The following is a 12,299-nucleotide window of genomic DNA, read 5'->3' as shown; positions in this document are numbered from 1 at the left end:
TCTCTCTCTCTCTCTCTGAGTATATGTCTGTCTCTCTGTCCCTCTCCCTATTCTGTGTGTGTGTAGGTCACATATTGACATTAAGTGTAGTCATCTTCAATCACATTTAGCCTTATTTTTTTTCCAACAGGGTCTCTTTCTGAACCTAGATGGCACAGAATCTGCTAGTCTGCAGGGACTCTTCTGTATGTCCTTCTCAACTCTAGGATTATAAACCCATGCCACCATGCTAGCTTTGTTTATTTGCTTAAAGTTGATTCTGTGAATTAAATTCACATCCCTGCACTTTTGCAGAGAGTACTTACTGGTGGCCCTTCTCCCCACCCTTTGGGATTTGGGTTTGCTCATCCATCCCTGATATTATCTAAACTCTCGCAGAATCTAAAGATCCAGATGAAAGACTTTGAAGTGAGTGCAGAGCCCGTGCAGAACTGGTTGAGTAAAACGGAGAGACTGGTGCAGGAGAGCAGCAATCGCCTCTACGACCTGCCCGCCAAGAGGAGGGAGCAGCAGAAGCTGCAGGTGATGGGGCCCAACCTCACTCTTTCCTCTGTCCGCTCTGGCCAGATGCATGCTTGGAGCCCTGGTCTTAGCTAACAGCACCTTCAGATGCAGTGTTCCTTCTCCTCGTTCTGACAGAATTGAGTTAATGTTTTCTGTCTCTCCTCTGAGGCATGGTTTGTTTTCTTCCCATAGCATCCCACAGTGTGTAGCTTGAAAATAATGCAGTCTTCAGGAGACTCCAGTTGCTTGTCAATGTTTAATTCCATGTTCTCTGGGTCCTCCATGTGCTTGCCCCAGCCTCTGAATGGTAACCCGCTTGTGCTTTCCAGTCTGTCCTTGAGGAGATACAGTGCTACGAGCCTCAGCTCCACAGGCTGAAGGAGAAAGCTCGGCAGCTATGGGAGGGACAAGCTGCAAGCAAGAGCTTTGTGCACAGAGTGTCGCAGCTGTCTTCTCAGTATCTAGCGCTAAGCAATGTAACCAAGGTAACGCCTGGCATGTGTCTCGTGTGAGTGTGATACTGATGTCACAAAACTGGACTGTCCATAGGTCATGCAGGGTCATCCTAACACCCTCACAGAGTGGTAGCTCCGGGTCAACCGTAAGGCTTGTGCCCATGACATCTCCCTCATTTTGAAAGCAGACTCAATATTTTTACTATAGTTCTTAAGTGGCTCTGTGAAATCAGCCAGGGATCTTTCAAAGACAGAATACGCTGCCAGTTTCCAGCATTAATAAAATGATGTTCTATGGCACTTTGATTCCCAGGGCTCAAGACATAACCCGAAAGCAAATTACACAGTTTTCTGTGCTGAAGACTAGTAGATTAAATTATACTAGAAAAACGTGAACCGGAAAGCAGTTTAAAATGTATTGTAGCTATAGAATAAGTCTAGGGTAATTTTTAAAACGTCAGCCAGCTTTTGTGTATTCATTATATAGAAGGTGAGGATGTGTTAACTGATAGTTTCAGTTAAGACTCCAAAGCAGCCGGGCAGTAGTGGCGCACACCTTTAATCCCAGCACTTGGGAGGCAGAGGCAGGCGGATATCTGAGTTCGAGGCCAGCCTGGTCTACAGAGTAAGTTCCTGGACAGCCAGAGATCAGATACACAGAGAAACCCTGTCTCAAAAAACCAAAACAAACAAACAAATGACTCCAAAGCAGAGTTTGGAATTGTCAATGACTAGCCTGAGTAAATCTTTCAAGGATATTTAGGATAAAGTATTGAGTACACACAGGACTTCACTGGGTGAACCCCACTAGAGTAATACAGACCCTTTAAATGGGACAGTTCTTTCAAGCTTGGACAAACTTTAACATTTACTTCTTTTTTAAAAAAATTTCAGATGTTAGCATTTAGGAACTCTACTATATGGATCTTTAAATAACGTGACATTGTCCATTTTACTGTAAAGTTACTTCTGATCTGCTAATTTGGGTCTTCACACAGTCCTGATGTAAACTGTCTCCATTTGCATACGCATATGATTTTAGAAAACCTAGCACGTAGCTAAAGTTAGAATGGATTAAGAACATCTCATTGCCGGGCAGTGGTGGCGCACACCTTTAATCCCAGCACTTGGGAGGCAGAGGCAGGCGGATTTCTGAGTTCGAGGCCAGCCTGGTCTACAGAGTGAGCTCCAGGACAACAAGGACTACACAGAGAAACCCTGTCTCGAAAAACAAACAAACAAAAACAAAACAAAACAAAAAAACAACAACAAAAAAGAACATCTCATTGTAACTGATATGTTAGTGCACATCTGGAAGCCCAGGACTCAAGAGGTAATGGCAGAGGAATTGCTGTAAGTTCAAGGCCGGACTGGGCTGTGTCATGAGTTAAAAGCCAGGCTGGGCAGCACAAGCAAGACCCTGTCTCAAGATAATTAAATTAAATTAAATTAAATTAAATTAAATTAAATTAAATTAAATTAAATTAAAACCAAAATACAAAAACAAACAGAAAAGCCTTCCCAAACACCTTTTTCACTCCTTTGCAGTGGCCTAGATATTAAAAAGCAAGAGATGTTTGAGTATTTAAGAACTTGAACACTGTAGAAAATCTTCATCCACTCTGTTGGCTATGACCTGAAGTGAACAAAGAGGGAAGCCATGAAGGTTTTCTTGTCATCTAAAATGCAGATGTGTGTGCTCTGTCCTCTAAATGTATCCTCTGTTCCACTCCTGTGCAAAATTATGTTTCTACTAAATATATACATATTAGATGCTATTTAGAACCATTACAACATATGAAATTGCTATGTTTCAAGACCACCCACAGCGTAGGTCTGTAAGAATACGTGGTGTGTCCGTTGAATGTGAAAGCTAAAGACGATGGTGGATTGAATGCTAATATGCATTAAAAAGAAACTCTGCTGAATAAAAAGTAAGTCATGATTCTCCTAAGTATATCAGTGTAGGGCAGCAAGCTGCAATCATCATGCCTTTTGACCTGGTTATTCTACAGATTTTCCATGATTTAGATAGGCGTGCCACATACCTCATGCAGTGAGCCCAGGTTTGCTCCCTTTCGAAGCAGACTCTGATGAAGTGTTAGTTTCCAATAGCAGCAGGCTGTCAAGTCTCAGTGGAGCTGACAGCTAGAAAAACCATCTCTGTCATTTCCAGGAGAAAGTATCCAGGCTGGACAGGATTGTTGCTGAGCACAGCCAGTTCTCCCTGGGCGTTAAAGAACTGCAGGAATGGATGTCAGATGCAGTTCACATGCTGGATTCATACTGCCTCCCCACGTCGGATAAGAGTGTGCTGGATGGCAGAATGCTCAAGCTGGAGGTGTGTATACTGAGAGGCCTCTTACTTATACATTGCCTTTTCTTGCGTCTCTATCAGCCTGGTATGACTTTGTGGTCCTCTGTCTATATGAAATGTCTAGATGCTCTGTGGATGGATGTTTTCTCACATAACATGCTCATCCGTAAGCATCAACCGTTTGTTTCAGTCTGAACAAGTTCATCCACACACAGACTTTACAAAAATAAAATAAAATAAGACACAAATGTGGTGATTTGTGATCAAGAAGCCAGCTTCAAATTCCATCCCAGTCACATGAATTCTGAGGAAATATTTTGGTGAAACATTTAATTCACTGATTCAGTTACTTTTCTGCCTGTATCGCTTAGTCAACTCTCATTCCATCTTGAAATAACCAATCCTGTTTTGCATTTGTAATGAAAAGAATTAATCTTCATTTCATCCATCTCCCCCTTGTAACTTCAGTGCCTAGATTGGCACTCTGTTTTGACACCAAGGGATCAAAAGTGAATATAAATATGAATATGAATAAATATGACCTTTGCTCTCCAAAGCTATGTTGTCTGCTGCTGAGGTTGAAGTGCGGGAGACGATGATTTCACATGGTGGTGGTGGTATTGGTGGTGGCTAGAAAAAGTAAATGCTTTTTTTTTTTTTAAGAGAGATGGAATGTTCTGGTGTAGATGACTGGATGGAGGTTTGAGGGAGATGAATATGGGGTTAAAAGCTAGAGGGAAGAAATGATGGTTCCGAGGGTGGCGAGCTTGCTGTTCCTTCCTGACCATGTAGGCACAGGGCCACTAGAGGCTCAGCTAAGCTGCAAAAGATGTCAGCCATAGGGATGGGAAGGGAGCAGAAGGTTTGCGTTTTGACAGATACTACCTCTCTGGCAACTTTGGACTTTAGATTTCCTTTTCTTGCTAAAAGGACTGATGCCTGTGAAAACCTTGATCCACATGACCCATTTCCATGGGGAGGCTGCACTAGATACATGTGAACTTTCTGTCCTGAGAACTTTGAGGGTCCAGGGATATACAGCATCCCCCTCTGTTAAAATGAGATGTGGAAGGAAGGAATTAAACAGAGAAGACTCAGGACTAGGATGCAAAAGCTACTCAGATACCTGCAAGTCTTCAGGGCTTCTGAACTATGTGGCAAGCCAAGGATATTAAATATATAAACATGAAGAATTCTGTCTTTGTTTTTTTGTTTGTTTGTTTGTTGTTACTGTTTTTTAACAGGCTCTGTTGTCAGTGAGACAGGAAAAAGAGATCCAGATGAAAATGATCATAAGCCGGGGGGAGTATGTTCTGCAGAGTACCTCTCCTGAAGGCAGCCCTGCTGTTCAGCAGCAGCTGCAGGCCATGAAGGACATGTGGGAATCCCTCCTGTCTGCAGCAATTCGATGTAGAAGGTGAGTGAAGCCATGCCCGGTGCCCGTGAGTCGTGACTGGAAGATGACAGAATATTCCAATGGTGGCTGTTCTCCTTCCTAGCTTCCTCTTTCCTCCATCCCTTCCTTCTCCCTACTTCCTATTTCCATTTCTTTCCTCCTCGCCTCCCTTTCTTACTCCCTTCCTCCCCTCCCTTCTTATAAGAGCTCTAAAGAGCAAAAGAATCTAGAAGGTATGGCTTTTACTCTGAGTTCATCTGAAATATTGTGCCTATGTTTTGTTGCTGATTGATGCTTAGAAACCAAAGGATAATAGACATTTCATAAAACGGGGGTAGTTTATAAAGTCAATCTAAGTGATTCACTTGGGAGGATTCTCAAGGAGATATTCATCAAGGACTGAAGGAAAGGAATGTCACCAAACCGGCCTCACAGTACCCAGCTGGAATTATTTGTCTGGGTGACTCCATGCTGGTTTTTTTGTTTGTTTGTTTGTTTGTTTTTGTTTTTTAAAGATTTATATGTATATAAGTGCACTGTCACCATCTTCAGACACACCAGAAGAGGGCATCCGATCCTATTACAGATGGTTGTGAGCAACCATGTGGTTGCTGGAAATTGAACTCAGGACTCTGGAAGAGCAACCAGTGCTCTTAACTACTGAGCCATCTCTCCAGTCCCTGACTCCTTGCCATTTTAATACCTCTAAGTTGTCCCATCTGAGAAGAGAGAGTGGAGACACTGGTAAAGAAGCAACCAGGACACAGGAGAGGGTTGAGGGCTGTCATCAAGGGGTGACAGTTCCTTGGCACTTTTGTTAGCATTTCTCTCAATCTGGGAATGCAGAAGGGCCCAGGGACTCTCCTCAGCCTGAAAGATCCAGTATCCAGCACCCAGAAGTCCAGGGGCAGTTTTCTGCAGTAGGAGGTCTGAGGAAACCTGTGAGAGGCCATTGACAGGAGTATGCCAAGACATGGTCACAGTATGAAAATTAGTCCCAATAATTCACATCATTAACTAATGTGATATGTGTATTGACTAAAGGAAATACTTATCTGCAAGGGGAACGTTACGTGTGCATATTTAGACAACTTCAGGGAATATTGCCCCATTCTCCATTGTGATTTTATAATCTTTAAATTCCCTGCAGAATGGTCATTATGCTTATTTTCCCCAAGTTTGTTCTTCCTCCCAGCAGTTACTGTCTTCTGTCCTTCCTTCTCCACATAGCCTTATGGTTTGACTTGCTGGGGATTAGCTCGGTTTCTGACTTGATCTGGACATCCCATTCTGGGTGGCCTTCAGTCTCTCCAAGTGATGGTGTTCCCTGGACCCTCTAGAGGTCGTGTTTAGACCCACTTTGGAGCTTAGATTTAAATGGACTCTGCTCTCTGAAGCTATTTTCATCAGAAATTTAGAGTGGGATTTAGCAAGCCCAGGCCAGTCATCTATCCCAGGTCTCTGGATGCTCTGCTGGCTACAGGGGATCGAATGCACATGGCAGACATCAGAGCTGTGGAGATGCTCAGATTAGGGAACTGACATCTTACCAACCCCTTGCAGTCAGCTGGAAGGAGCGCTCTCAAAGTGGACAAGTTATCAGGATGACGTCCGGCAGTTCTCCAGCTGGATGGATGGTGTGGAAGTCAGCCTGACTGAATTGGAGAGACAGCACACAGAGCTACGGGAGAAAGTAACAGCTCTGGGAAAAGCCAAGGTTCGAACTGGATTATACCTGCTTTGCATTCTAGCGTAAACTTCAGGCAAAAGTGGCATCAGCTATGTACCAGCAATGCACACACAGGGAAGTTAAACCCCATGCTTAATTTCTAATATCTTTCTCAAGTAGGATGTTATTTGTAGTTATGTAACTCAGAAGCAAACATTTTCTTTTCCAGTATAACCATATACACCGATGTTTTATAACGCAGGCCATTTAAAATGTGTCACCTCTTAATGTCAGAAGTAAATGTGCTTTCTCTTCCTTATATTCTTTTCACTACCACTGTTATTCTTTTACCTACCCACTCTCTCATCCTCAATGCTGGACGTTAAAACCAAGGCACATGCATGCCAGGCAAGCGCTGAGCCACTGAGCTAAACTGTAGGCCCTATATTACTACTTTTGTACAGTTTGGGTCCAACATCATACAGTTGTAGTACAACATGAAAAGATTTTAAAATATGTAGAATTTTAAAACTCTCACTTTGAAGTAGTATTCAAACACAGCCATGCTGGAGCTGGGTAGCATACCTCCTCCAGGGCATACTCTTTGGAATAATAATGTCTTGAGCTGAGTTTACTGTAGTCTGCATGGAAATCCTTCAAGCTCTCGATTTCTGCCTATTTGCACCATTTCATACGGATCAAGTTGGCCTCCCCCTCACCTCAGGACCCTTCCCTTTCATCTCCATATTAGCACTTAGTTCCTGACGATCCATCTGCTTTACCTGAATTCTAAGGCTCCTGATTCTCATCTTGTTTCTTGTTGGTCAGTGACTGCTCTACTCCTGTAAAGGTGAATGTTCCATTACCCTAAGAACCCCACATTGGTCCCTCCTCCCTTTTTTGAGATGGAGGTCTCCTTATGTAGCCCTGACCATCCCGGAACTTACTCTGTAGACCAGGCTGGCTTTGAACTCACAGAGATTCTCCTGTCTGCTTCCTAGTGGTAAGATTAAAGGTGTTCCCCACAACCTCCTGACAGGTTTCCCACTGTTTACAGTATACTATTGAGCTCCCTTAGGAGTTTGTAAGATAGCAAACAAGTGTCTTCTAATAGGAATGTGTATACTTACTAATAAGTACTTAAGTACATAATTATAACTGGGAGATGTCACAATTAAAGGAGATATCACAATGATATGGCATGGTGTGAGACACTAATTTGGAAAGGGTTAGCATAGATTATTTGGGATCAGGGCAGAGGGATAAGCAAGAGGTTTTTGAAACAGGAGACAGGCAGACAGTACCCTAAATGATTGAGAACAAAGAGTAGTCTGGAAGTAATTGAAGACAGAATTCTATCATGTCAATAGGCTGAGGAAGGAAAGGTTCTGGTGCATTGTGGGATGAAGATTTCTGGACAGCAGTGGAGGGTGCTAGATGGTGATCTGGGGGAGGGTGCAGGCTCTGTCTCTTACACTGTGTTCAGGCCTCCAGTAGACTCCATAGCCCAGCTTGCCCTAATCTTTCTTTCTCTCAGAGTTTGCCTCTGTCTGAGAAATTCCTGTTGAAACACGATTGAAAGTTAAGAGTGGCCTGGAGTAGATACTGAGAACAAGAGACTCCTTTCCAATGTTCTAGAGTGTTTGAAAGGAGGGGTGGGGGTGGGATGGCATTGACTGTCTTAAAAAATGGCTGAGGAAGAAGGCCTGATAAGACAGAATGGTAACAGGGTAGAGATCAGGAGGCCATTCATAGACATAAGAAATTTGAAATATTCAAAAAATACAAAGTAGATAATAGGAAATTAAAGTCTCCGAGACACTCTAGACCAGATCTGAAATATATATTGAAACATTATATGCAGATATTTTACGCGCACACACACACAGGTCTGTATAATCGAATTGAATGGATGGATAGATGAAGGTCATTTGTCACCAGTACAGTTAGAAACCATTAATTTGCCCAAGATCGTTGTCGTGCTTATGCATGAGTTATTCATTTTATTGTTTTTTTTTCTTTCATCCTCTAGCTATTAAATGAGGAAGTGCTGAGTCATGGTAGCCTGCTAGAGACCATCGAAGTCAAGAGGGCAGCCATGACAGAGCATTACGTCACCCAGTTAGAACTGCAGGATCTGCAAGAACGGCACCAAGGCCTCAAAGAGAAGGCCAAGGTATGACTGGCCAGGGTCCTGTGGACTCATTCAGGACTGACGACCTCGTGAAAACAGGGTGAAAAAAGCTAAATGAACCTTAGTATTTTAAAAAACACCACTAGCAAAATCAAACACAAGTTAAAACATTGACAAAGACCCAACTAGAAATGTAACATTTTCACAAAACTTTCAGAGGTCTTTGTATTGAAAATTCCTAAGTTCTGCATGATATCTGGCTATGGGAGTTTTATAAAGTAGAAAACAATCACCTTGTAGCATTTGCCAATTGTCACCAAGGCTTCCCAAGGAAAATTACAACACCTTTTAGGAACATAGTCTACTTTATTAGAAATCCAGAAAAACAAATCGACCAACTCCAAAGTCTCATTTAAGACACAATGTAAACATTTCCGTTTTCAATGCTAACCATAGTGACTTTTTCAGAAAAGTAAACTTACTTTGTTTTTGGTAAGTCCATCTAACATTTCATTAAAAATTGATCTTTGAGATCTTTCCAGACTTAAATATTTGTTTCTCTATTTTCTTATGTTTTTCTTTAGAGAGAGAAATACTATCTTTTCTTTTGTTCATTTTTTATTAGTTCTTTGAGAATTTCATATATTACATTTTGAACGTATTTGCCCCAATCCACCCCTCTTTCTATCGGTCCCCATTTGTGTCCTTGGTTTGCATAGGAAACTTAAAGGTTCTTTTCAAAAGGAAATTATTTGTGTTCTGATGACTTAATAATTATGCTTTTCTTAAACTTCAAAAGTGTAGCTGACAAGATGCTTCAGCAAGCAAAGGTTCTTGTCACCGTACTTGACAACTTGAGTTTGATCCAGACCCCAAAGTTGGAAGGAGAGAACTGACTCAAAAAATTGTCCTCTAGCTACACACATACACACACACACACACACATACACACACATACACACACACACACACACACACAAATAAATAAACATAAAAGATTAAACTCCAAATGTGAATTCTGCATTCAGTGATTCTTTCTTACTCATTTTAAATGCTGATGACAGGAATCGGTGACAAAATTGGAAAAGCTGGTCCGCCTTCACCAAGAGTATCAGAGAGACCTAAAGGCGTTTGAAAGTTGGCTGGGGCAAGAACAAGAGAAACTTGACCGATGCTTAGCTCTTGAGGGTGACACCCACACCCATGAGACAACATTGCGCAATCTTCAGGTAATTCTATCAGAGACCAAAGGGTTCCTTCCTATGAAAAAGAAGCCATGATTTCAAGTGATGGGAAATTAATGAGACCTGCAGAGAGCTGATACATATTCAGTTAAGGTGAGGCTCGATCTGGAACATTCTTTTTCCTATCACTTGTTGGGCAATTTAAACCAACAAAACCAACTCTTGGAAGATTTGTTCAGCTACTAGGATGGCCTCTGACAGCAGTAGCTACTGACCTAGTGCCCAGGGCTGATTGACATGCCCACCTGTTGCTCTCAAAAGGACGGTTTCAGATGAAGGATAAAACATCAGGAACCAACAAAATGTGGCAGGCCCTGAGTGAAGCTGAGAGCATGCTCTGTAGCCACCTGGCGTCAATAGAAACCTCTGTACTCCTGAAAGTCTAGGACTTGGCAAAGAGTTCTAGAAGAAATCAGAGGAGCTAAGAGATGTGTGGGTGCTCAGGACAGTAGGCTGGAGCCAAAGGCAATATGTCAGAGAGACTGGGTACATAGTCCATGGACTGTGGTCATATGACTGTGGTCATAGTCCATGTCCTTACTCTTTTGCATAGTTCCGTGGCACCCAATACAAAGCAAATACAACACAAACTAGAGCAGATAAAGATGGCTTGGGCATTAATTCCAGCCACTGAGGAATTTACAATTTAGTGATGGAAACAAACCCACGAGATTATTGTACACAACGGGCTAAGGACAGTAATAATCAGTAATAGACTAGTGCAGAGGAACTTATGCCAGCATTGAACCCTTAGTCACTCACACCTGCAGAGTTAGGTAGGTCTTCAGCGAGGTCTCCATGAAAAGGCTAGTAGGAGCAGACAACAAAGAACTGCAAAGGGCTGATAAGACCACCCCCATGTCCCACTAGGGAGTATCCTGGGACTTCTTAACATGGTGTTAACCCCAAATAGAACTGACTCAAGACGAGCAAGCTGTCCTTACAGCTAGAACAAGGTAGGAAGAGCAGAGACTCTCATGGATATCCCTGGTGTATGCAACTCCCATGACCTGCTGAGTTTCAAGGAGTGTTGCATAGTGCCGAGTGAACAGGTGAAGGTTAGGACTCTTAGACTCTAATTCTCCATGGGACCTGTTGCTAGGTGACTTCAGACACTAAAGAACCTAACCTCACTCTGTTTTTTGTCCCAGTGTTGTGAGAATTCAATGAGGAGAATCTCTATCTTGCTTAAGTATCTGACCTGTTCACGAGATAAATAAATACTAGATGTTATGCAAATTAGATTTTCACTAACTGACTTAACGGTCTCATCTATCCTGCCTTTGAACAGTACGAATTCTGATCTATGAGACCTTATAGGTTTGACTGTTGCTCTCTCTCTGTGTGTACTTATTCATTTTGTTATTGTTTAGGACAGGGTTTTGTTACACAACCAAGTCTACCCTTAAACTCAGGATATCCCTATCTCTGTCTCCAGAATACAGGCTTCCTGACACCCAACAGCTGTTACCACTCACATGAGAGCAGTTGACATTGTTTCTTTAAATAGCCTTCTTCCCTCTCCCAGACACTCTGGGTAGCAAAAGCTGAGCTCTTAAAGTTGTTGTGTAGGATTTGAGCAAGTTCCTGCCTAGATGCTTCTCTTATTTTTGGTCAGTTCAGTCAGATGAGCACGGCTCAAACGTAACTCCAGGCCCTTGCCGCCCATGTATTTCTTCTACACTGTCTGATTTGAATCTCCACAAATGCTGAAGAGGAAGGTGCATGGTGGTGGCAGGAGCCAGCAGTGGAGCATCTGAATTCCCTGCTACACCACAGTAGGCTTCTCTAGGTTCTTTATGTCCTCCAACCCATACCCAGTGGTGCGTGGAATCTGCTACTAGGTGTCATTAGACACAGCCTCTCTGGTGCCATACAATTGCTGTGAGATTAGATAAAGAGTAAGGAAACCTTAAACAGTTCATCAATTCATAAAGCAAAGAAGTATTAGATGTTAGACACATCACAATTTTATAGACTACAGTCATTGATTTTATATAAACCGGGGGGCTAATTTGAGTCGTGAAACATATATCCACACTTAAATATCAAACTATGCTTTCCCTTTGGCATAAATACTTGACATATGGATAGATGAGAACATAGCTTGTAGGAGGATAGTTTATTTAATAGATAGAACTGTTTCTATAAACCATGTGAGCAGAGATAAGTTAAGATTAGGCTGGGGAAAATGGCTCAGTGGTTAAAGGCACTGACTGCTCTTCTAGAGGACACATGTTCAATTCCTAGCATCCACATGGCAGCTCACAGCTGTCTGTAAGTTCAGTTTCAGAGGATCTGACCTCTCACACAGACATACATATGGACAAAACACCAATGCACATAAACTAAAAATGGAAGGAAGGAAGGAAGGGAGGGAGGGAGGGAGGGAGGGAGGAAGGAAGGAAGGAAGGAAGGAAGGAAGGAAGGAAGGAAGGAAGGAAGGAAGACATGATGTTGTACACCTTTAATCCCAGCACTCTGGAGGCAGAGGCAGGCATATATCTATGAATGAGGCCAGCCTGGTCTACAAAGTAACCCCAGGATAGCCAGGGCTCTGTTAAACAGAGAAACTTTGTC

At 42.5% G+C, this 12,299-nt stretch overlaps 1 protein-coding gene across 1 annotated transcript in view; it reads left to right on the top strand.

Moving 5' to 3' along the window:
- Nucleotides 1–12,299, top strand: part of Syne1 (spectrin repeat containing nuclear envelope protein 1) — a 471,763-nt gene that overhangs the window by 247,869 nt on the left and 211,595 nt on the right. The window contains exons 58-64 of the mRNA XM_028764327.1: nucleotides 379–522; nucleotides 834–989; nucleotides 3,136–3,300; nucleotides 4,521–4,693; nucleotides 6,236–6,389; nucleotides 8,374–8,517; nucleotides 9,540–9,704. Of these exons, the coding sequence (XP_028620160.1) occupies nucleotides 379–522; nucleotides 834–989; nucleotides 3,136–3,300; nucleotides 4,521–4,693; nucleotides 6,236–6,389; nucleotides 8,374–8,517; nucleotides 9,540–9,704 (1,101 nt within the window). The remainder of the gene's footprint in view (nucleotides 1–378; nucleotides 523–833; nucleotides 990–3,135; nucleotides 3,301–4,520; nucleotides 4,694–6,235; nucleotides 6,390–8,373; nucleotides 8,518–9,539; nucleotides 9,705–12,299) is intronic.

The sequence above is a fragment of the Grammomys surdaster genome, unplaced genomic scaffold (genome assembly GCF_004785775.1).
Source record: "Grammomys surdaster isolate TR1022 unplaced genomic scaffold, NIH_TR_1.0 143, whole genome shotgun sequence".
Lineage (NCBI taxonomy): Eukaryota > Metazoa > Chordata > Mammalia > Rodentia > Muridae > Grammomys > Grammomys surdaster.
The sequence above is the reverse complement of the archived record's forward strand: the minus strand, read 5'-3'. Positions and strand labels throughout refer to the sequence as shown.